Source organism: Neoarius graeffei, chromosome 5 (genome assembly GCF_027579695.1).
Source record: "Neoarius graeffei isolate fNeoGra1 chromosome 5, fNeoGra1.pri, whole genome shotgun sequence".
NCBI classification, from domain to species: Eukaryota; Metazoa; Chordata; class Actinopteri; order Siluriformes; family Ariidae; genus Neoarius; species Neoarius graeffei.
In genome coordinates this window covers 70103980-70130690 of record NC_083573.1, presented here as the reverse complement: position 1 = coordinate 70130690, position 26711 = coordinate 70103980, and the positions used below count along the sequence as shown (strand labels likewise).

General features: G+C 43.2%; 1 protein-coding gene across 1 annotated transcript in view; it reads left to right on the top strand.

The window, feature by feature from the left end:
* dek (DEK proto-oncogene) overlaps nucleotides 1–26505 on the top strand; it is a 33844-nt gene extending 7339 nt beyond the window's left edge. Inside the window, exons 7-11 of the mRNA XM_060922321.1 lie at nucleotides 555–671; nucleotides 762–873; nucleotides 7085–7236; nucleotides 24908–24976; nucleotides 25193–26505. Coding sequence (XP_060778304.1) covers nucleotides 555–671; nucleotides 762–873; nucleotides 7085–7236; nucleotides 24908–24976; nucleotides 25193–25204 — 462 coding nt within the window. The 3' untranslated portion in view covers nucleotides 25205–26505. The remainder of the gene's footprint in view (nucleotides 1–554; nucleotides 672–761; nucleotides 874–7084; nucleotides 7237–24907; nucleotides 24977–25192) is intronic.
* Nucleotides 26506–26711: the final 206 nt, after the last annotated feature.

Below are 26711 nucleotides of genomic sequence, written 5' to 3'. Positions count from 1 at the left end.
GTGGAGTCCAAACTCTTTAGAGATGGTTTTGTAACCTTTTCCAGCCTGATGAGCATCAACAACGCTTGGTCTCAGGTCCTCAGAAATCCCCTTTGTTCGTGCCATGATACACTTCCACAAACATGTGTTGTGAAGATCAGACTTTGATAGATCCCTGTTCTTTAAATAAAACAGGGTGCCCACTCACACCTGATTGTCATCCCTTTGAGTGAAAACACCTGACTCTAATTTCACCTTCAAATTAACTGCTAATCCTAGAGGTTCACATACTTTTGCCACTCACAGATATGTAATATTGGATCATTTTCCTCAATAAATAAATGACCAAGTATGATATTTTTGTCTCATTTGTTTAACTGAGTTCTCTTTATCTACTTTTAGGACTTGTGTGAAAATCTGATGTTGTTTTAGGTCATATTTATACAGAAATGTAGAAAATTCTAAAGGGTTCACAAACTTTCAAGCACCACTGTGTGTGTGTGTGTGTTTAATTTTGTCATTTTGTCAATATTAATTATTTTTTTACCTTTTTGAATTTATCTACCTTGATACAGATCTCAAAGTCAAGGAAAGCCAGTAGTAAAAAGAAACCCACCACCAAGAAGGATGACGACTCAGACCAGGCCGTATCAGATGAAGATGAGTCTGCTGAAGACACACCTCCAAAAAAGGTTTGATGTGGTGAACTTGTTTGCAGTGCAAGTAAATCAGCTTTGTGAAGTCTATGTATTCATGGATGACTATTTCATATATATTTTAAGGTTAAAAAGAAACCACCTACCCAGAAGAAAGTGAAGGCCAAGCCAGCTTCTAAAACTAAGAAAGCAGACAGCAGTAGCAATAGGAAGAAAAATGCTGCAAGCAAGACAAAATGTAAGTTGGCCAAGGGTGTGTGCGGGTGGGTTTTTTATTTCATTTTTTTTTTAATGTGTACTGTATGTGGGCAGTCATAACACAATAAGAAACCTTCCTGCTTTTATGGTGTTTTGACTTTTACATTTTTACTCTACATACACTAACAGTGAAAAACTGTACACGTCTTATAGTACATCTTAAAATTAATTTTTATTATATTTTAGTAAATACGGTTTTAGAATATGTGAATTCCAGATGTCAGTAGATTACGCGAGCCTCCAACCAAACCTGGGTCCAAGACCACGTCTTCTGTAACAGCATGACTGAATATAACTAAGTATACAATATGGCAAAAGGTTTGTGGACTCTTAACCATCAAACTCGCATGTGTTCCTTTCCTAAACTGTTGCCAAAAAGTTGAAGCACATGGTTGTATAAGATGTTTCTGTCTGCTGTGATATTAAGATTTCCCTTCACTAAAACTGAGGCTACATCCACACGACAACGGCAACGAGATTTTAAAAAAAATATCGCGTCCACATGGGCAACGGATCAGTAAAATATATCAGGTCCATATGGCAACGCAACGCTTGCTGAAAACAATGCAATACACATGCCACACCTCTAGGGGCGCTGTAAGACGGTCCCATCGGAGACACCAGAACAATAGAAGAAGTAAGGACGCATGCGCATAAACTATTATGCACGAGACTTCATATTAGCCACAAAGTCAGAAAATCTGTTCGTAAAATTACGTTATAATAACCAAATACAATGAAAAGTATTTTTCCAGTCTCACCTGTGAAAGGTAATCCCATGTGATCTCGTTTGGATGGCAAACCTGTTGGTACAGTTAAACGCAGCACATGAATGAGGCATCTTTATTCTCCGCTTTGACCCATCCAATATGGCGGCGAGGATGACGTATGATTCTACACGGAAGGCAGCGTCTTTAATGGTCCGGAATAAATTGAATGCTACACATTGATGGATTAATTTGTTCTTCTACGCCCTTTTTGAGGAATGTATTGTAGGACTTAAACCAACATCTGAAGAGGTGAGATCGCTCCTTTTTTTTCCCTATTTTTGCTGGCGGGATTGACTCTCACTCTCTCTCTCTCTCTCTCTCTCTCTCTCTCTCACTTTGCACCATTACACAATAAATATTCACAGTGAAAATATTTTGTAAGCGCGTTTCATGAACCAAGTTATAGGATTTGTTGACAACTCGCATTGAGTACGTTACACTTCTACCCGGTGTGAAGCACGTGGTTGTGACGTCATCATAAACAAATCCGTTCTACTCATCCAGACGACTTTGCAACGGCGCCGTTGCCAGATCTTTCCACTCTGGAACGCGTTCTCAAAAGATTTAGTTTTGGGGCACCCAAAACGCCGGTGCCGTGTGGACGCCAGGCCGAAACGATAAACAATTTTATCAGATTCACCTGAATCCGTTGCCGTGTGGACAGGGCCTAAGAGGCCCGAACATGTTCCAGCATGATAATGCCCCTGTGCAAAAAGTAAGGTCCATGATGAGAAGGCTTAGCAAGGTTGCAGTGGAAGAACTCGAAGGGCCTGCATTGAGCCCTGACCTCAACCACTCGCCTCACTGAACACCTTTGGAATGAATAGGAATGCTAACATTGGGTTTAGACCTTCTTACCGGACTTCAGGGCCAAGCTCTTGTGGCTGAATGTGCACAATTCCTCAAATCCACACTCCAAAATCTCATGGCAAGCCTTCCCCAAAGAGTGGAGAGTGTTATAACAACAAACAGGGGACTAAATCTGGAAAGGGATTTTCAAAAAGCACATGTGGGTGTTATAGTCAGGTGTCCACAAACCTTTGACCATTTAGTGTACAATATACTCTGTTTAATGAAAACTTATTTAGGAAATTGGTTCTCTTTAAATAGGTTAACACTTTAAATGTGTTAACTCTTCTTAAATTATGATTGTGTTTTTCTCCTGTTTAAAATGGACAGTTTATTTTGAATGTCAATAATCTCAGGTCCTACTGCATTACTAAACAACAGCTCAGAAACAAAAGCTGACATGAACTTAACATATAAAGTCTGTAACAGATAAAGACACATGAAGGGAACTATTAGCCAATTTATTCTAGTTTGAAATAATCATAATTGCTTGTCTGCATGTTTGTTGTTGATGACGATGATGATAATAATAATAAAAACGAAGCCTGTCGCATACGTTACGGCACAGTGAAATTCTTTTCTTTGCAAATCCCAGCTTGTTTTGAAGCTGGGGTTAGAGCTCAGGGTCAGCTATAATACAGCATTCCTGGAGCAGAGAGGGATAAGGGCCTCGCTCAGTGGCTCAATGGCGGTACTGGGGCTTGACTCCAGAGCTTAACCACTGAGCCACCACTGCCCAAACTGTAGTAATAAACTGTAATGAATTGTAGTAATAAATCTGCCCTCATCAGAAAGCAAATTTGTTATATAACCAAAACTTCAGTAGTTGTATTAATGTTGACTGTTACCCTGTCCAGTGTAAGGTCTTTCAAGCTGCACTATCTTGTTTTTTGATGCCCAGTGTTGATTACTGTATTACTAAAAAAAAAAGGCATTTTAACTGTGGTAGTTAGGATCTTTTGTGGTTGGCTATTTGGGACACGAGATTTAAGTTTCAGAACCTCTGAATAGACCCCTTCGCATGTTTGTAAACAAACCGACCGTTGCCAGGATGCGCGCGCAGCCTGGACCCAGAAACAATGGCGCTGCCCATAGACCGGCATTATGAGCTGTCAGATTATGCCAAACAATTGTCGTTACAAGATCGAGAATGCTACATAAATAAGTTAACTCTAACAAGTGGACATCGCCTACCGGATCCGCATTTAATTAAAGAGTGGACGGACGATGTTAGTAAGTTCCCTGGTATACAATGGCCAGATATATACTCGTACCTTATTGACAAGACTTCAGTGTACACCCACGAAAAACTTCGTGCCTACAAGTCTTTAGACGCATATGATTATGTGCGGGCTTGTACAACTTGATTAACAATGGGACATTCATATTCATTTTGTTTTAATCAAATTATGCCAGTAATGTGATGGCAATGTGGCTTTAGCTACAACAGCAAATACCAACACTAAACAGCAATTTGCAGGAGGTAATGACATGAAAGGAATGATAGTGTAAAGAGTGCAGCTAAGAGAAATCAGAGCTGCGTAAAAAGCGAGAGGCAGAGAGCAGAAATGAAACTGAATGGGGCGGGAGCTACAGTGCAATGCAATAATGAGTACACCCTCTTTGAAAAGTAACATTTCACACAATATGACAAGGAACACAAAGATATATTTCCAAAATGTTCCCAGACAAAGCCCATGTTTACATTAGACCGTATCAGCGGATCATCAGATTAACGTTTTTAAAACGATTAGTGTGCACACAGCAACACCAATACACGATTTGCGTGCACACAGCAACACCAATACATGGATACGCTCGGCTCCGCAGGCATCCTGCGCTCCAAATCACTCCGCCCTGAACAGCGAGTGCCCTCTGGAGGGTGCGCACTCTGGCCTTGCGCAGCTCACAGAGAGCGCGAGTGGAGTGAACAAGCTGTGATTCGGGACTGAGCCGCTGTGTGTGTGATCCCAGTGCAAATCACTTACCACTTGCAAGTGGAAGGATGGCAAGCCTAAAGACAATCATAACTACACAATGGGCAGTATTTGCATCAGTATTTGCAGTATTTTCATACTTTTATACTCTTTAATGAAAGGTGATACAAGGAGGAAGTCCGCGCCGTTTTTCAGCAGTCGCTTCACATGACCAACGCCAGCGAATCAGGAAGGTGGATGTCACAGTGACATTGTCCAATGAGACGCCAGCTAGAGCTCAGCACAGCGTATCCGCGTATTCTCAATGTTTACACAGCACCGGAGCTGAAACGATCTGGATTGAATACGTGGACGGTGGCGGATTCCCGTTTCCCGGCGTTTCCAGGCGGTTTAATGTAAACGGACAGTGCATCCGCGAAGAAAACGAGACAGATACGGTCTAATGTAAACGTAGCCTAAGTTAAACACAGGTTCTGTTGAGCTTTTGAACTCAAAACAAAGGCTAATAATATAACTTAAATGATTTTTATTTCAGTTTTAGTGAAATTTGTGTGGTGCAGAAATGAGTACACCCCACTGAAGGGCTCTGAGTAAAGCAACTTTTTAGGCTACCAATGTGGACCTGAACAAACAATTAACCACAGGTGAGTCTAATTAGTCATTACACAGGTGTTAATTAGGCAGTTGGCTACAAAAGGCTGTTACCTAAAGCAAACCACCCTTTCCCATTTCCTGCTGTCAGCAATGGCACCTCATGGCCAGGAAATGTCTCTGGATCTGAGAAAGTGGATTATTGCTTTACACAAGAGAGGTGAGGGCTACAAGAAGATCAGTAAAGCCTTACTTATCAGTAAGAACACGGTTGCAAAAGTGATCCAAAAATTCAAGACAGATGGAACTGCAGCCAAAGTACAAAGACGTACAGGCCGGCCAAGAAAATTAACACCCAGGCAGGAGCGGCTTGTAATGATAAAAGTTGAGGAAAATCGGCATGCAAGTGCACAACAGGTATCTAAGGAAGTAGAGACTGAAATTGGAGTGAATGTGTCATGTGACACAATATGCCGTACAGTGCAGCGGAATGGCATGCATGGGTGTCGTCCCCGAAGGAAGCCTCTCCTAAAACCCAGTCACAAAAAAGCCCGTCTAGAGTTCGCCAGGGCACATGCTGAAAAGGATGAAGGCTACTGGGACTCTATACTCTGGAGTGATGAGACCAAAATCAATCTTTTTGGAACTGATGGCTTCAAAACAGTCTGGCGTCGCAAGGGTGAGGAGTACAAGGAAAAATGCATGGTGCCCACAGTGAAACATGGAGGGGGTAGTGTTCTTATGTGGGGTTGCATGAGTGCTGCGGGTGTTGGAGAACTGCATTTCATTGATGGCATCATGAATTCTCAAATGTACTGCTCTATACTGAAAGCTAAGATGCTTCCATCACTTCGGGCCATTGGTCGTCGTGCCATTTTTCAACATGACAATGACCCAAAACACACATCTAAGGCCACTGCTGACTTTCTGAAGAGGAACAGGGTGAGTGATTCCATGGCCAAGTATGTCACCTGATCTGAACCCTATAGAGCATCTTTGGGGAATACTGAAGAGGCAGGTTGAGCATCACTCTCCATCCAACATCCAGGCTCTGAAAGATGTCATCCTTGAAGAATGGAAAAAGATTGATGTAGCCAAATGTTGTCAACTTGTGCACTCCATGCCAAGGAGACTTGGGGCTGTCATTGCAAATAATGGAGGCCATACAAAGTACTAAATGTACTGGATGTAATTGAGTTTGTTGTGGGGTGTACTCACTTTTGCTCCACCCCACTTTCACGGAAACAGAAAAATATGTAATTTAAGGCATCTTTTCACCTTTCTGCTTGAGTTATAATGTAAGAACATAGTGCAATAAACATCATCAAGGAACTGTTTGGGACATATTGTTTGTGTTCATTTTAATACTGTGAAAAATGTCGTTTTTCAGGGGGGGTGTACTCATTATTGCATTGCACTGTAGGTTAGAGCAGTCAACGTAAGTTGGCATTTAGAGTGAGGGCACACAATTTTACCTTTCCATCCTTGCTTTAAAATTGTGATTTTCGGCATACACAAATAATGATGGCACAAAATCTGGACTGCTTGAGTCAGGCGAGAGTTCTCCTACAAACAAAACTGCATGCAAAGCTAAGTTAACATGCTAACAATATTCATTACATTGTGTAACTATGACCCAGCTAATCAGACAAACGTTACCAAAGTATTTTGCTACATCAATAAACGAAGACTAGAAAGAATAAAAAAGAAAGATTTAATAAATAGCCTGATCTTACCTGTGATGAAGTGGGCGCTGCAAACCCGCGCATTTTTGATAGTGCTTTCATCCCAGTCTACACGTTTGATGGCTTGTAGTCATAGACGTCGGCGATTTTTTTGGAATGGGTGAGATCCTGCTGGAATTCTGAACATTTTAACCCCATCACTGCTATGATTCTGACACCCGACAACACAACAACTAGGCATTTCTGAGTCTTTTTTGGGTCCAGGCTGCGCGTGCAATTTCCGCTTACGTATGAATGACGTTTACTGCGAAGGGGTCTATTACAGGATTGTCTTAAGTCTTGTAATTCCTTTATTTCAGTGAAGATTGAAAGCTCAGATGATGACGATGATGAACCTTTAATCAAGATGATTAAAAAGCCACCAAGCGATGAACAGTTGAAATCTGCTGTCAAAGACCTCTTGAAAGATGCAAACCTGGAGGAAGTGACAATGAAGCAGCTTTGCCAACAGGTGACTTCTTAAACCTCCACTCTGAAACATATATTTATTTTAATCCTGACATATTTGATGTGCTTAGTGACTGCAATATCTATCTAAGTTATACAACGAAATCAAGTTGTACATAAGCCATGTATGACCAGATTGAGTGGAATAATTGCATTATTCTATCCATATTCACTGAATTTTGAGAACGGAGCATTTTTTGTTTTTTGCAAATTTGATAACTTTTATGCAAAATGTCCAACAAAATCATTTCTGCTTAGAATGTAAGAAAACTGGCAAAATGACAGCAAATTGTGAAAAATGCATTAATAATTCTGGAAAACTTAAAAAAAAGATATTGTATTCACAATAGAAGATTGACAACATATCAAATGTCGAAAGTGAGACATTTTGAAATTTCATGCCAAATATTGGCTCATTTGAAATTTCATGACAGCAACACATCTCAAAAAAGTTGGGACAGGGGCAATAAGAGGCTGGAAAAGTTAAAGGTACAAAAAAGGAACAGCTGGAGGACCAAATTGCAACGCATTAGGTCAATTGGCAATAGGTCATTAACATGACTGGGTATAAAAAGAGCATCTTGGAGTGGCAGCGGCTCTCAGAAGTAAAGATGGGAAGAGGATCACCAATCCCCCTAATTCTGCACCGACAAATAGTGGAGCAATATCAGAAAGGAGTTCGACAATGTAAAATTGCAAAGAGTTTGAACATATCATCATCTACAGTGCATAATATCATCAAAAGATTCAGAGAATCTGGAAGAATCTCTGTGCGTAAGAGTCAAGGCCGGAAAACCGTACTGGGTGCCCGTGATCTTCGGGCCCTTAGACGGCACTGCATCACATACAGGCATGCTTCTGTATTGGAAATCACAAAATGGGCTCAGGAATATTTCCAGAGAACATTATCTGTGAACACAATTCACCGTGCCATCCGCCGTTGCCAGCTAAAACTCTATCGTTCAAAGAAGAAGCCGTATCTAAACATGATCCAGAAGCGCAGACGTCTTCTCTGGGCCAAGGCTCATTTAAAATGGACTGTGGCAAAGTGGAAAACTGTTCTGTGGTCAGACGAATCAAAATTTGAAGTTCTTTATGGAAATCAGGGACGCCGTGTCATTCGGACTAAAGAGGAGAAGGACGACCCAAGTTGTTATCGGCGCTCAGTTCAGAAGCCTGCATCTCTGATGGTATGGGGTTGCATTAGTGCGTGTGGCATGGGCAGCTTACACATCTGGAAAGACACCATCAATGCTGAAAGGTATATCCAGGTTCTAGAGCAACATATGCTCCCATCCAGACGACGTCTCTTTCAGGGAAGACCTTGCATTTTCCAACATGACAATGCCAAACCACATACTGCATCAATTACAGCATCATGGCTGCGTAGAAGAAGGGTCCGGGTACTGAACTGGCCAGCCTGCAGTCCAGATCTTTCACCCATAGAAAACATTTGGCGCATCATAAAACGGAAGATACGGCAAAAAAGACCTAAGACAGTTGAGCGACTAGAATCCTACTGTAGCTTTCCCTAGGTGTGGGTGGAGCACAGAGGACGGCAGGACAGAGATCAGGTTCAACAAATGGTTTTATTGTTCCACTTTTCAGGGGACACAATAGGTTTGACGCAGACACACGCACACACACACATCAGGTGTCTGGTTCGGGAGAGATCTCCTCTGCTCTCGCTCTCCCTCCCTAAATAGGGCGCGGTCCCTGGGAAGACACACAAACACAGGTTAATTGCTCTCAGGTGAAGTGAATCTGCCACTTACCTTCCCTGACTCCGCCCTCCTGTCACAGACCGGTGCTTGACCACGTCCCCGCTGCCACATACCCCCACCGCCCGACTCAGGCCGGGCAGCCGTCCGGCCCGCAGCCGACTCCCCCCCCCCCCCCCCCCCCCCCCCTTGACGGGAGAGGAAGTCCGCCACGACCATCTGCGCCCCCGGCCTGTGGACCACCTTGAAATTAAAGGGTTGGAGCGCCAGATACCAACGGGTGATCCGCGCGTTGGCATCTTTCATGCGGTGGAGCCACTGGAGGGGCGCGTGGTCCGAACAGAGGGTGAAAGAGCGCCCCAGCAGGTAGTACCGGAGGGCGAGGACCGCCCATTTGATCGCCAGGCACTCCTTCTCAATCGTGCTGTAGCGCCCCTCACGCACTGACAGCTTCCGGCTGATGTATAGGACCGGGCGATCCTCCCCCTCCACCTGCTGGGACAAAACGGCCCCCAGCCCTCTGTCCGACGCATCCGTCTGTAACATAAAAGGGAGAGAGAAGTCAGGGGAGTGTAAAAGTGGCCCCCCACACAGTGCAGCCTTTACCTCAGAGAAAGCCCGCTGGCACTGCTCCGTCCACTGGACCGGATCTGGCGCCCCCTTTTTAGTGAGGTCAGTCAGCGGGCTGGTGACGTCCGAATAATTAGGTATAAACCTACGATAGTAGCCAGCCAGCCCCAGGAACTGTCTCACCCCCTTTTTGGTCTTGGGCCTCGGGCAGGCCGCAATCGCTGCTGTCTTATTAATTTGGGGACGCACCTGCCCGTTGCCCAAGTGGAAGCCCAGATACCGTACTTCCACCCGCCCAATCGCACACTTCTTTGGGTTGGCCGTGAGTCCCGCCCGTCTCAGCGACCTAAGGACGGCCCTTAGGTGTTGCAGGTGCCGCTGCCAGTCGTTACTATAAACGATAATGTCGTCCAGGTAGGCGGCCGCATAGGTGGCGTGGGGCCGGAGGACCCGGTCCATCAGCCGCTGAAACGTAGCGGGCGCCCCAAACAGCCCAAACGGAAGTGTGACGAACTGGTGTAAGCCGAACGGTGTGGAAAAGGCCGTTTTCTCCCGGGATAATGGAGTCAAGGGGATCTGCCAATATCCCTTCGTTAAATCCAGTGTCGAGTAAAAGCGAGCCGTGCCTAGTCGATCGAGCAGCTCATCAATACGAGGCATTGGGTACGCATCGAATTTAGACACCGCGTTGACTTTTCTATAGTCCACACAGAACCGGACCGAGCCGTCGGCCTTGGGAACCAAGACCACCGGGCTGCTCCAGTCGCTGTGGGACTCCTCGACGATGCCCATTTCGAGCATGGCCTGAAGTTCTTCCCGAACCACCTTTTTTTTGTGTTCGGGTAGTCTATAAGGGCGGCTACGCACTACCACCCCCGGGGGTGTCTCTATGTGGTGTTCTATGAGGTTAGTGCGACCGGGCAGGGGCGAGAACACATCCGAAAACTCGGCCTGCAACTGGGCGACCTCCGTGAGTTGGGTCGGGGAGAGGTGGTCTCCACAGGGGACCGGAGAGGTACGTGATGCCAAATTCCCTTTTTGAACCTCCGGCCCCAGCTCCGCCTTCTCCGGAACTACCGACACCAACGCCACGGGGACCTCCTCGTTCCAGAGTTTGAGCAGATTGAGGTGGTAAATCTGTAGCGCCCCACCCCTGTCTGTTCGCCTCATCTCATAGTCGACGTCCCCGACTCGCCGTGTGACCTCAAAGGGTCCTTGCCACTTGGCGATTAATTTGGAGCTCGACGTGGGCAAGAGTATGAGTACTTTATCTCCCGGTGTGAACTCTCTAAGGCGCGTACCCTTGTTGTACAGGCGGGCTTGCCGTTCCTGGGCCCGCCGCAAATTCTCCTGAGTTAGGTGGGTGAGCGTGTGGAGTTTTGCGCGCAGGTCCATAACGTACTGAATTTCATTCTTACTTTGTGAAGGTCCCTCCTCCCAATTTTCCCGCAGCACGTCCAGGATGCCGCGCGGCTTACGCCCATATAATAATTCGAACGGGGAGAACCCCGTGGAGGCTTGAGGGACCTCTCGCACTGAGAACAGCAAGGGTTCGAGCCACTTATCCCAATTACGTGCGTCCTCACTTACGAATTTTTTAATGATATTTTTGAGGGTGCGGTTGAACCGTTCTACTAAACCGTCCGTTTGTGGGTGATATACACTGGTGCGGATCGGCTTAATCCCCAATAACCCATACAGTTCGCGTAGTGTTCGTGACATAAACGTAGTGCCTTGATCAGTCAGAATCTCTTTCGGGATTCCAACTCGGGAGATGACGCGGAAGAGTGCCTCTGCAATACTGCGTGCTGAGATATTGCGCAGAGGCACTGCTTCCGGGTATCGCGTTGCATAGTCCACTAGAACTAATATAAAGCGGTACCCTCGTGCTGACCGATCTAATGGCCCGACGAGATCCATCCCAATTCTTTCAAACGGGGTCTCGATTAACGGTAGAGGGCGCAATGGCGCTTTTGGAATGGCCGCTGGATTTACTAACTGGCATTCGCGGCATGCCGTACACCACCTACGGACATCGCCGCGAATCCCCGGCCAATAGAATCGGGCCATTATTCGGGCTAGTGTTTTATCCTGCCCTAAGTGTCCAGCCATGGGATTAAAGTGAGCCGCCTGGAATACCAATTCCCGGCGGCTCTTTGGAATCAAAAGCTGCGTGACTCGCTCTTTAGTTTGAGTGTCCTGCGTCACTCGGTATAATCTATCCTTCATAATCGCGAAGTAGGGGAAGGACGGGGTGGCGTTCGGCGGGAGCGTTTGACCATCGATTACTCTCACTTGGTCAAACGCATGCCGCAGAGTCTCGTCTCGCGACTGCTCTAATGGGAAATCCGCGAGGGATTCCCCAATAGAGAGAGGAGGAGCCGGTGGCTCCTCACCCTGACGCGGAGATGACGTAGACGGCTCCGCGACAGCTGCTCCCGCCAAAACGACACCGGGACCTCCCCCTGTCAACTGGCAGGACCCACTCTCTACTAGGCGCGTCATTAAACCCCGAAATCCCGGCCAATCCGTCCCCAAAATTAACGAGTGGGTAAGGCGAGGATTAACCGCCGCCTTCACTATAAATTTTTCCCCTCTGAAAATAATATGGACCGACACCAAAGGGTAGCTGTGAACATCCCCGTGCACACACAAAACCTTCACCCCTTGTGCTCCCCCCAATGCCTCGTTTTGAACCAGGCTTTGGCGAATTGAGGTCTGATTACAACCAGAATCCACCAATGCCTGATATGTAGCCCCTTGGATACTCACCGGTATGCGATACGCTCCGGCCCGATCGAGGGCGGCCTCTGGCGCGTCGGGGATCCGAACCACCGCGCCCACTTCCATTGCTGTGCACTGCTGTTGAAGGTGGTCCGGTTCCCCGCAGCGCCAGCAAACCGGCCCGGGCTTCCCCTCTGCACCGGTGCTCTGGGGCTCACTCACCTGAGGTGGGGGAGAGACAGACACAGAAGGGAGAAACGGGAGGGCACCGCGGGTGCGGCGGGCCGGCAGGGGTGGTGCCGGCCCCCGCCTCCGCGGTGGGGGAATGGGGCGAGGACGGGACACAGAAGGAGGGGAGAGAGAGAGAGAAAGAGAAGAGGAGAGAAGAGATGTCGACATCTGCTGTCCTGCCGCCGAGACAGCCGCCAGATGATCCTCCGCCAGCTCGACTGCCTGATCCAGCGACGCCGGGCGGTGGCACTGGACCCACTCCGCGGCTCCTGCTGGTAAGCGGGCGATGAACTGTTCCAGTACCACCTGATCGACGATTCCCTCGGCGTCGCGATCTTCGGCCCTCAGCCACCGCCAGCAGGCGTCCCGGAGCTGCTGGCCGAACGCGAACGGGCTGCCGACTTCCTCCATCCGCAGCGCGCGGAAGCGCTGGCGCTGCTGCTCCGGCGTGCGCCCCACGCGCTGAAGGACAGCCCGGCGAAGGTCGGCGTAGGCCAGCCGGCGATCGGCGGGGAGCTGTAGTGTAGCCAGCTGCGCCTCTCCCGTCAGGAGGGGGAGGAGGCGCGCCGCGCGCTGCTCCATCGGCCACCCCGAGGCTTCAGCGACCTGCTCGAATAACGTGAAGAAAGCCTCGGGGTCATCCTGCGGGCCCATCTTAGTTAAGGTGAAGGGAGACGGGCCCGCGGCCGGAGCGCTGGTGGGCCCCGCCGACGCGAGGAGACGCCGGAACGCCTTGCGATCTTCTTGCTGGGCCAGCACCAGGGCATCGAAGCGCCGCTCTTGTTCCTTTCGGAGTGTGACGAGCGCCTGGTGCTGGCTTTGCTGAGCCGTGGCGAGGGCGTGGACCAGGTCGGTGAACGGGGAGGATTCCATGGGGCTGCTGGGTTGGTGCTCCATTTCCCGGATTTCAGCACCACTGTAGCTTTCCCTAGGTGTGGGTGGAGCACAGAGGACGGCAGGACAGAGATCAGGTTCAACAAATGGTTTTATTGTTCCACTTTTCAGGGGACACAATAGGTTTGACGCAGACACACGCACACACACACATCAGGTGTCTGGTTCGGGAGAGATCTCCTCTGCTCTCGCTCTCCCTCCCTAAATAGGGCGCGGTCCCTGGGAAGACACACAAACACAGGTTAATTGCTCTCAGGTGAAGTGAATCTGCCACTTACCTTCCCTGACTCCGCCCTCCTGTCACAGACCGGTGCTTGACCACGCCCCCGCTGCCACACCTACATTAGACAAGAATGGGTTAACATTCCTGTCCCTAAACTTGAGCAACTTGTCTCCTAAGTCCCCAGACGTTTACAGACTGTTGTAAAGAGAAAAGGGGATGTCTCACAGTGGTAAACATGGCCTTGTCCCAACTTTTTTGAGATGTGTTGTTGTCATGAAATTTAAAATCACCTAATTTTTCTCTTTAAATGATACATTTTCTCAGTTTAAACATTTGATATGTCATCTATGTTCTATTCTGAATAAAATATGGAATTTTGAAACTTCCACATCATTGCATTCCGTTTTTATTTACAATTTGTCCCAACTTTTTTGGAATCGGGGTTGTAGTCATTCAAGCTAGACGGCCTTTTGATTTCATAAAATCGGTGAAATTTTGTTCTCTCTGAAATTTGGTCATTGTGATGTGATTGTATATATTTTTTTTCTGTAATATCTTTAAAAAAAAACACCCAGGCTATTCTGTGGCTGGGAAATTATTTGAGGGGATTCCCTAACAAATACTGTGCATGAAATCGCTCACTTCGCACAGTCAAGCAGACACAGGAAGTCCGTGTGTGCATGCGTGCAGCACGGTAGATCACAAATAGAAAACACTACCTCAGGTAGTCTTTGAGAGAGGCTACCTGAGGTAGTGTTTGTGGTCAACCAATCAGAGCATGTGCCATAAATAACTCTGCGTACTACGTCGCACCGCAGGAAAACCGAGCATTTGTCCTTCATTTGTCAAAGGTTATAGATTTTTTTTTCATAGGCATTATTCCTGGTTGTTCAGAAGTGGAATGTCTTGTAAGAAATCGAGATAAAAATGCCAAATTAATTGACTTTGCCTCTAATATTATCTGCAATGACCTGCCAACTATTGATCACAATTTATTATGAAGTTATGCACTGCCAAAATGTTATAAGCGAATATATTTCTTCCTAGAGCCGTATTAAATATTATATTATCGTTCGTTTATGGTTTTGTTTTTTCCCCGATGTTGCTGGGAGCCGTGCTGAGCGAACTTGGATAAATCAAGGGTATATTTAAATATAAGAGACCTACAGTTATTTTGTATATCCAGTTTATTGTAACAAGGACAACAGCCTTATTTTTCCTTTTATGGGGTTTTAAGAACTTGTAAGGTCTACCCAAGTCAGTAGCCTATCTTGCTAAACATTTATGTATACAGTACATGATTATAAAATTGAATTAAGAAAAACACACTGCTATATAATTATCATCAAACATTTTATTTGAACATCAACACATTGTCACATACTGACAACAGCTTTTGATATTGTTGAATCAATACATAAATTATCTATGAGATTTATTTGTAGTTTTATATGCACTTTCACTATTTGTTAGAATTCAAACCTGAGATGTGTTAAGTTTGGTTTTCTTGCAGTGTGACGTAGTACGCAGAGTTATTTATGGCACATGCTCTGATTGGTTGACCTTAAACACTACCTCAGGTAGCCTTTCTCAAAGGCTACCTGAGGTAGTGTTTTCTGTCTGTGATCTACCGTGCTGCGCGCATGCACAGGTTTACTTTTTTTTTCCCTCCTTCTTCTTGGTTTTACGGCAGCTGGCATCCACAGTGTTGTATTACTGCCACCTACAGGTTTATCTTGACCGTGCACTGACAGTTACATCATTCTGTCGCTAAACGAACAGCTGATCACACTGAGGTGCTCGCTGACCGCCGAAATGTATTAGTTTGGTCCTGTGTTTCCTTTCCTTCAAAACAAACGTCTTTTCTTCTTGCTTTCCGTTACTGTAGTCGGTCTTTCACATTTCATTTGCACACTCCCGTCCTCCATTTTTCTCTCCTGTTTCAAATTTGTATCCCACAATGCTTTGCTCGAACGGGGAAAGCCCATCACGTGATGCATGATGTGTTTTGAATTGGGTCATGGTGAAGCAAGAAAAGAATAGCGGAGAATTTAGAGCCACGTGTCCCTAAATTCATTAACTGTTCTATTTTTTAAGAAAAATAATAAAATTGGAAGTCTGTGATTCGAATTCAGTAGCTTTCAGTCCACTAAACAAAAATAACTGGGTATCAGGGAGAATTATTTTTATGACCTACACTTGAAAAATCTGAAAGGCAGTCTACCTTTAATTTAGATTTGAGTATCTTCATCCAAAGATCGCTTGTTTGAATGATAGAATAAAGTCAGCTCTCGTCATAAACATACAAGTCAAACTGGAAAAATATGTTCCGTTATTAATTATATAATGCATATTATTGTTAGTGTACTATGTAACTATATATATTTGCAACATTAATGGTCGTCCGACTGTCTGAGACAATCAAATATTTGATCTGGACAAATTAAATCCGCAGCTGTCTGTCTAACAGGACAAGTTGAATATTTGTTCAGTCACTTCAAACCACCTGTGTTATTGTTGATGAAATTCCAGGGAAGCTGAATACAGCACATGAGAGTGTAAAAATAACCACGTCTTAATATCTAATTACTGATTATTAGGCTTAGAATTCAGCAAAATAGGAGAAACGGCAATCAAATACCTCAATAAAATAGTTATCCATGGTGAATCTTTATTTCATTCAGACATTCATGGATAATTTTTTTTTTTTGGTACACATGAACCATCACAAATGTCATAAAATATTTTGCAGATATTTTACAATGCTGAACTCAGTTTGTTTTCATTCACAATGCGATTCTGTCACCCTTATATCCAACTTGTTTTCTTTTGGTTTCATTTCTTTAAATTAAGTCATACTTCAAATTTTACTGGATTAATCAAGATTTTACTTTATTTCCTCCACAAGCTTTGAATTTGGGTGAGTCTAACTCTTAACTGCAGATCAGGTAATGGGTTATAACAACACATGCACCATAATGCGGTATTGAATAGTTTTTATCCCCCGCTAGCCGAAAGGCCCGAAGGGGGAGTATGTCGTGGCAATGTCCGTCTGTCCCTCCCTCCCGGGAAGGGTATTCACCTTCTGAAATCAACTCCTCTCACAATTTTTGGAGGAATTTCATGAAACTTGACAAGATTCTTTGTTTATATGTTATAACAAAGAATACATGTTTTATGAATTTCATGAAATTGGCAGGATTCTTTGTTATATGTCGGTAATACGCATTTTGCAATTTCGTTCAATTCAGTCGCATTTTACCAGTGCTATGGCACAGTTGCCAGCGGGGGATATTGTGCTCTCGGAGCACTCTTGCTGTTTAAATGTTACAGTTAAAGTTGGCGTTTTAATGAAAAATTATAGATCATTAAATTATAATGATTAGTTATGATAATCATTGAAGTATAATGATTATCATAACTCTACCTGCTTTTTGATAAACTTTAAGCACTTTCCTTTCATTGAACTCGTAAATACATAGTAATAAAAAGGTTATGGTCAGGACAAGTGAAAAATCTTGCTGCTTGTCTGACTGGATAAGTGGAGTAAAAAGTTAATGTTGAGCCCTGTAATAATTATAAAAAAATTTGTTTCACATATGGTAAATTATGCTTGTTGATTATAGTATTATTTATAATAATGAATGTCATTAATTGATATTCCTGCTGCTAACTGTCTTGTAAATGCATATTTGTGCAACAAATTGCATTAATTGCCCTGCAGAGCAAGTCCAAATAAAACTTATATTTTTATCCCCCGCTGGCCGAAAGGCCCGGGGGGGATTATGTGGCGATTTCCGTTAGTCCGTCCGTCCCAGGAAGGGTGCTCACCTTCTGAAATCAACCTCTCTCTATTTTTGGAGGAATTTCAGGAAACTTGGCAGGATTATTTGTTATATGTCGGTAGTAAGCATATTGTAATTTCGTTAAATTCGGTCACGTTTTACCAGAGTTACAGCCCTTGAGTTAACAAAATTATAATTTGACAATTTCATGATAGTTTTTTTTTTTCCCTTCTGAAACCAACTCCTCTCTCTCAATTTTTGGAGGAATTTCACAAAACTTGGCAAAAGGCATTATGTCAGTAGTATGTATATTGTTTTGCTCAATTCGGGCACGTTTTACCAGACTTGTGGACCTTGATTAACAACCTTGTACTTTCACAGTTTCATGAAGGTGTGCTTGCCTTTTGAGATCAACTCCTCTCACAATTTTTGGACGAATTTCTTGAAGCTTGGCAAAAGGTCTTGTTATACAGTGGTGCTTGAAAGTTTGTGAACCTTTTAGAATTGTCTATATTTCTGCATAAATATGACCTAAAACAACATCAGATTTTCACACAAGTCCTAAAAGTAAATAAAGAGACAAATAATTAAACAAATGAGACAAAAATATTATACTTGGTCATTTATTTATTGAGGAAAATGATCCAATATTACATATCTGCGAGTGGCAAAAGTATGTGGACCTTTGCTTTCAGTATCTGGTGTGACCCCCTTGTGCAGCAATAACCGCAACTAAACGTTTCCGGTAACTGTTGATCAGTCCTGCACACCGGATTGGAGGAATTTTAGCCCATTCCTCCGTACAGAACAGCTTCAACTCTGGGATGTTGGTGGGTTTCCTCACATGAACTGCTCGCTTCAGGTCCTTCTGGAACATTTTGATTGGATTAAGGTCAGGACTTTGACTTGGCCATTCCAAAACATTAACTTTATTCTTCTTTAACCATTCTTTGGTAGAACGACTTGTGTGCTTAGGGTCGTTGTCTTGCTGCATGACCCACCTTCTCTTGAGATTCAGTTCATGGACAGATGTCCTGACATTTTCCTTTAGAATTCGCTGGTATAATTCAGAATTCATTGTTCCATCAATGATAGCAAGCTGTCCTGGCCCAGATGCAGCAAAACAGGCCCAAACCATGACACTACCACCACCATGCTTCACAGATGGGGATAAGGTTCTTCTGCTGGAATGCAGTGTTTTCCTTTCTCCAAACATAACGCTTCTCGTTTAAACCAAAAAATTCTATTTTGGTCTCATCCATCCACAAAACATTTATCCAATAGCCTTCTGGCTTGTCCATGTGATCTTTAGCAAACTGCATATGAGCAGCAGTGTTCTTTTTGGAGAGCAGTGACTTTCTCCTTGCAACCCTCCTGTGCACACCACTGTTGTTCAGTGTTCTCCTGATGGTGGACTCATGAACATTAACATTAGCCAATGTGAGAGAGGCCTTCAGTTGCTTAGATGTTACCTTGGGGTCCTTTGTGACCTCGCCAACTATTACACGCCTTGCTCTTGGAGTGATCTTTGTTGGTTGACCACTCCTGGGGAGGGTAACAATGGTCTTGAATTTCCTCCATTTGTACACAATCTGTCTGACTGTGGATTGGTGGAGTCCAAACTCTTTAGAGATGGTTTTGTAACCTTTTCCAGCCTGATGAGCATCAACAACGCTTTTTCTGAGGTCCTCAGAAATCTCCTTTGTTCGTGCCATGATACACTTCCACAAACATGTGTTGTGAAGATCAGACTTTGATAGATCCCGGTTCTTTATATAAAACAGGGTGCCCACTCACACCTGATTGTCATCCCATTGATTTGAAAACACCTGACTCTAATTTCACCTTCAAATTAACTGCTAATTCTAGAGATTCACATACTTTTGACACTCACAGATATGTAATATTGGATTATTTTCCTCAATAAATAAATGACCAAGTATAATATTTTTGTCTCATTTGTTTAACTGGGTTCTCTTTATCTACTTTTAGGACTTGTGTGAAAATCTGATGATGTTTTAGCTAGGTCATATGAATGCAGAAATATAGAAAATTCTAAAGGGTTCACAAACTTTCAAGCACCACTGTATGACGGTAATACGCATATTGCGATTTAATTTTGCTTGTGAAAATTTCACCAGAGTTTTGACTCTTGATTAAATGACTTTGACAATTTCATGAGGGTCTATGTTCTTCTGAAATCAACTCCTCTCACAATTTGTGGAGGAATTTCACCAAACTTGGCAGAAGGCTTTGTTACATGACAGTTATACACATACTGAAATTTCGTTTAATTTGGGCAAATTTTACCAGAGTTATGTCCTTGATTATTAACCAACTTGTACTTTGCCAGTTTCATCAAGGTGTGCTTGCTTTCTGAAATCCACTTCCCCTCACAGTCTTTGGAGGAATTTCATGTAATTTGGCAAAGTTTTATCCCCTGTTGGCCAAAAGGCCCGAATGGGGATTGTCATGGCGATGTCCGTCCCAGGAAGGGTACTCGCCTTCTGAAATCAACTCCTTTCTCAATTTTTGGAGGAATTTCATGAAACTTGGCAGGAGTCTTTGTTATATGTCTGTAATACGCATGATGCAATTTCGCTCAATTCAGTTGCATTTTACCAGAGTTATGGCACAGTTGCCAGTGGGGGATATTGTGCTCTCAGCGTGCACTCTTGTTCTATTATTACATCACAGAGTAAAACTGCAGTCATAATTGTGTGTTCAGATTGTAAAATGCTGTTTTTGTCAGTGATAACACCACAAGATGGCAGGTCTCAGCCAGCTATTGATGTGTTTCATTAAACAGGACAATGTAGGCAATGCTGTTTTCATATCTATGGTGATGGCTTTGACTGGAGTATTAGTATGAAATCTTTGGAAGCTCATGTGTTTGAGCGGAGTGTACAGCTCGGGGGTGAGAGAGCTGGACTGACTGAATCCCTCTCTTACCCCTTTTCCACCAAATCAGTTCCAGGGCTGGTTCGGGGCCAGTGCTGGTTCACAACTCATTCAACTTGTGAGCCAGCTGAGAACCAGTTTGCTTTTCCATAGCTCGCGGTGCTAAGGGAAGACACGTCATTACGTTGCTGTATACGTCAGTTATGTTGTTGTATACGTCATTACGTTGCTGTATACGTCACTACGTTTGCATAAACCTTGGTGCGAATATCGAAGCAAAAACAACACGGAAGAAGCAGCAGCAACAACAATAATAATAATAATAATGGCTGACTTCGCGTTTGTACAGCTGCTGCTTCTTGTTGCTTAAAAATGGCGATCTTTCGCGGTTGGTCTTAACAACTCCCCCCCCCCCCCCCCCCCCCCGGCTGACGTAAGCGGTTCTTTCCTCTGGTCCAGCAGAGAGTTGGTGCTAGCCTGGAACCGGTTTTTCTGGCCCCAGAGCCAGTTCTTTGTCAGTGGAAACAGAAAACCCGGTTCCAAACTAAGCACTGGCCCTGAACCAGCCCTGGAACTGCTTTGGTGGAAAAGGGGCATCTTTAGGTAGAGATGAGGCAAGGGTTTAGTCCCAGTGTTACCAGTAGTCAATGAAATATTGGGCAATGCAAGAAAAAAATGAACACAGAATTTTATTATAAACTAAAACCTTGATGGGATTTCAGTGTGTACAACCCCGGTTCCAAAAAAGTTGGGACAAAGTACAAACTGTAAATAAAAACGGAAGCCAATCAGAGTAGATTTGGACAACATACGTAGGTAGGCCACGCCTACTGCACTACTGCGCGCTCTTTCAATTGGAAGACAAAGCGATGGCGAGCAGTCAGCCCAGCACTGCGCTTTCACATTGGAAATACAGCCATTACTTTTCATTACTTGAAATAAAAGGCAAGAGTGTTTATAACCCCGATTCCAAAAAAAATTGGGACAAAGTACAAATTGTAAATAAAAACGGAATGCAATGATGTGGAAGTTTCAGAATTCCATATTTTATTCAGAATAGAACATAGATGACATATCAAATGTTTAAACTGAGAAAATATATAATTTAAAGAGAAAAATTAGGTGATTTTTAAATTTCATGACAACACATCTCAAAAAAGTTGGGACAAGGCCATGTTTACCACTGTGAGACATCCCCTTTTCTCTTTACAACAGTCTGTAAACGTCTGGGGACTGAGGAGACAAGTTGCTCAAGTTTAGGGATAGGAACATTAACCCATTCTTGTCTAATGTAGGATTCTAGTTGCTCAACTGTCTTGGGTCTTTTTTGTCGTATCTTTCGTTTTATGATGCGCCAAATGTTTTCTATGGGTGAAAGATCTGGACTGCAGGCTGGCCAGTTCAGTACCCGGACCCTTCTTCTACGCAGCCATGATGCTGTAATTGATGCAGTATGTGGTTTGGCATTGTCATGTTGGAAAATGCAAGGTCTTCCCCGAAAGAGACGTCGTCTGGATGGGAGCATATGTTGCTCTAGAACCTGGATATACCTTTCAGCATTGATGGTGTCTTTCCAGATGTGTAAGCTGCCCATGCCACACGCACTAATGCAACCCCATACCATCAGAGATGCAGGCTTCTGAACTGAGCGCTGATAACAACTTGGGTCGTCCTTCTCCTCTTTAGTCTGAATGACACGGCGTCCCTAATTTCCATAAAGAACTTCTAATTTTGATTCGTCTGACCACAGAACAGTTTTCCACTTTGCCACAGTCCATTTTAAATGAGCCTTGGCCCAGAGAAGACGTCTGCGCTTCTGGATCATGTTTAGATACGGCTTCTTCTTTGAGTGATAGAGTTTTAGCTGGCAACGGCGGATGGCACGGTGAATTGTGTTCACAGATAATGTTCTCTGGAAATATTCCTGAGCCCATTTTGGTGATTTCCAATACAGAAGCATGCCTGTATGTGATGCAGTGCCGTCTAAGGGCCCGAAGATCACGGGCACCCAGTATGGTTTTCCGGCCTTGACCCTTACGCACAGAGATTCTTCCAGATTCTCTGAATCTTTTGATGATATTATGCACTGTAGATGATGATATGTTCAAACTCTTTGCAATTTTACACTGTCAAACTCCTTTCTGATATTGCTCCACTATTTGTCGGTGCAGAATTAGGGGGACTGGTGATCCTCTTCCCATCTTTACTCCTGAGAGCCGCTGCCACTCCAAGATGCTCTTTTTATACCCAGTCATAGGGCTGCTCGATATTGGAAAAAATCAATATCACGATTTTTTCAGTAAATATCGATATCGCGATTTTTAAAACGATATTTATACACCTTTTTTTAAAGCCCTGATCATCAACACCTGAGGCACCGGGCCACATTTTTATAGTACAGGCCTCATAGGCTACCTGTCAACCCTTCCCGTTGTACCCTGAAACGCCTTTTACTTAAACTATTTACTGTGCAAGCGCGTACTTTGCATAGGTCCTATAGCCTGCACAAGGCTCACGTTCTCCTCACTCAACATTTCCGATCACAGAGTTTGGAGCCAGCGCTGGTATTACCAGTGATTACTGCGTAACGTCCACACTGGCTCGTAGCCAGCCAAGGATAAAATCTCTCTCTCACACACACTACAACGTAAGCTTGTGTGTTGTTAAGACACCAACATTAAAACACGCGCACACACGGACTGGCCATTGGGAGTAGCGGGAGTTTGTGGGCCGGCGGAGAAAAAAAAAAAAAGTTGCGCGCTGGCCTTTAATATGATAAGCAATGTTAACAGTTTCTTTAAGAAACTGTTAACATTGCTTATCATATTAAAGGCCAGCGCGCAACTGTAATAAACAATGTTAACAGTTTCTTAAAGAAACTGTTAACATTGCTTATCATATTAAAGGCCAGCGCGCAACTGTTTTGTTTTTTTCTCCGCCGGCCCACACTGAACCACCGGGAAAACTCCCGCTACTCCCGATGGCCAGTCCGTGTGTGAACACGCACAATATAGAGACAAGTCCTTAAGAATTAACATACATGAAAATAGCTCAGCGGCATGTAAACATTCCCTGAAAGTGTAGGTGGCACTGCGGCTAGATGCTACGTGAAATGGCACAAGGCAAACACCATGCGTCGCTCAGTCAACAGACAAAATCCACGAACCCAGTAGTCCTCCTACTACTGTGGGTTAGTGTTCTGTGGCCAAAAACACCCTACGCACAGTCATTCCAAAACATCCCCACTAGTTGCAGGTTATGTCTCAAATACAGATATGCGTTGTGGATTAAGCGATCTATTTTCAAGCATCAGGCTTCTCTTCCTTCATCTTCCAAATGTGGACTCCGCTATCTTTTTGGCATGTCAGCATTGAAATACCATTTGCAGAGATATTTCACTCAAAGTAAAAGCAACACATGATTAGGGCTACATGATTAGCAGGGGGACACCGTTTTAAGCGCACGGAATTTTAAAAACAATGTAATTACATCGGAGTCCGTCTACATCGCGCAATAAACCCGTCCTTAGCAGAACCTACTTCAAAGCATGATGCTAGCTGCAGATGCACAAGTCAAAATCAAATGAACCCAAGTAAACATGCCGCGGCGGGCAACATTAATAACCAAATTGCCTTACCTTAAAACGCTGCCTTGACCACAGGACGACTCGCAATTATTCCACTTAAATCCACACGGTTTAACACATCTAACACAGCTAGCAAGCTGGATATGTGCTAATATTGTTGTGCTTGTTTTCTTCCGTAGATGCCATTTTTACATTACCCAGTCCCACATCCAAAAATATGACGTAAATATATGTTAATTGTATTATTATAACTATTAGCAAGCAAATCAAACAACATATTAACAAATCAATATATCAAATCACCCGACACGTATGAAAACAGAAGAATTGATTTTTTACTGTTGCGGAGATATCGCGGGAGTAGAATGGATGACGTATGCAAGGCTACGGTGTGCCTTAGGGGACAGAAGGGTTCGTTTTACCTTACTGTCACGTCAATGTTATTGTTGTTTTATTGCCATTGTAGAAATATTGTGCACGTCCCTTTCGACAAATGACAAAAAATCGTTTCATATCGATATTATGAATTTTGATATCGTTTGACACCAATATCGATATCGCGATAAAAATACGATATATTGCACAGCTCTACCCAGTCATGTTAATGACCTATTGCCAATTGACCTAATGAGTTGCAGTTTGGTCCTCCAGCTGTTCCTTTTTTGTACCTTTAACTTTTCCAGCCTCTTATTGCCCCTGTCCCAACTTTTTTGAGATGTGTTGCTGTCATGAAATTTCAAATGAGCCAATATTTGGCATGAAATTTCAAAATGTCTCACTTTCAACATTTGATGTGTTGTCTATGTTCTGTTGTGAATACAATATCAGTTTTTGAGATTAGTAAATTATTGCATTCCGTTTTTATTTACAATTTGTACTTTGTCACAACTTTTTTGGAATCGGGGTTGTATGTTCATTATGAAGATTAATATGCAAATTTGAGTGAAGGGGTTCCCCCCCCCTTCCTTGAACGTTGAGCTCTGAATAAGGTGACTATAGCTTATACTAAGTTTATATTTAACTTTTATGGTTCCTTTTAGGTTTATGACCTTTATCCAGACTTTGACCTGATGGCCAGGAAAGACTTTATCAAGGAGACAGTGAAGAGTGTGAGTGAAAGAGAGTAATATTTTTACAGCTTGACACTCTGGTGCTGCTGTTCTAACACCTTTTTCCATACTGACTTTGTGACTTATTTATTTAAAAAAAAAAAAAGTGTAGAGCAATCTGAACATGGGATTCATCTTAAGGTTTTTTTTTTTTTTTGTCTTCTAATATTTCTGATTTTAACATTTTCATGTTTTAACTTTTTTTTTTCCCTTCAGTTAATATCCTAACAGGAGGAAGCCATGCTTTTTTGAAGAACAGTGTGCAGAGTTACAGAAGAGTGTGTATAGTCGTCCTATTTTCATAAATACAGTTGTTCATTATTTTGTCTTTTTATTATATTTTTTGCAGAATTATCAAATGTTTGTGCATCCTTTTTGTATAGCTTTATATTTGAGAATACATGGATACTTTTTGTATAGTACATGTACATTTATATAGTACACAAGGTTTTACATGTACTCCCCCCCCCCCCCCCACCCCGAAAATTTGTCCTAAATTTTGATGTACATTTATTTTTTACTGTTAGCAAAGTGTCTGACTTTGATTGCTAATTTTGTGATTTAATGTCTAGGTATTCTGTTTTCCCCATTTGTGCTCCAAACATGGTCTTCGTCCTTTTATTTTTGCCTTACTTTTTTGTTATTTATTGCTTTTCTTCTAGAAATGGTGCAGTGAGAGAAATCAGATTCACACAGATTTCCTCTGACTACAAATGTAGTTGATCAGCCAATTTGGTGTGCAAATTTTAATTTTCCCTAGAATAAGGGCTTGAGTAGCTTATGATCATCAGTTTAGTTTCAAGCAGACTGCATGCTGAAATCATCACGTTTAAGAACAGCAACATTTTGGGCTATGTGATGTCATTATTAATAATTTAATAAAATCAGCAGGGCTTTCTAAATTTAGATTCAAAATGGGGAAAAAAAATCACTAATTTGTGATTCAAAATGGCTGCCATTACAGCTATGTGATGTACTTTTATCTATTATTTGGACAAAACATGTCTTCTGGTTGATATTAGCATGGTTTGAAGGAAGTTTATGATGATTTCAGGATGAGATTGGCTTGGCAGATCATTGAAGGTAAGTGTAAATCTGACTTCCCAGAGCCATCCTTTAAAACTCTGTGTATTTGAGAGCATACTCGCATACGTTTTTGATTCGTATACATTGTGTCTTTATTTTTTGGTGTGTTTTGAATATAGATCAATGTTATTCAGTATTTTTCTTCTGCAGATTAAGTTTACAATTCTCTGATTTTTTGGTGTGAACATGCAAAGAACTGCTCAACTAACAAGGCACATAAGACATGGAATGCTAGCGTGTAAATATTTGCCCCACTTTTTAAACAAAAACTGATTTTATATTTAACAGGACACATTTTCAGGAGCAAACAAATTAACTTACTGTCATGTGTAATTAAAAAATTACAATTTTTGTGGCTTAATTAAGATATGCACTTCCTTACTAGGTATGTGTAAAGAATTGTCATAACTCAATTAAGGAAATAAAGTTTTTTAATACCCTGATTCCCTCTGACCCGCCAGTAACTGATTCAAAGAGAATTATGTCTACATGTTGTCATAATAGTTACAATAATGTCCATCTTTGTAAGTTTTGGCATGAGCAAAGTGTTAATGTGCTCTGATTCTCAGATTTGATCGAGTTAAGCCAATGTTTCTTGTCGTCCCATTCACATACAAAGTGATGTAGCTTGGTTTGCACTTTCATAGGA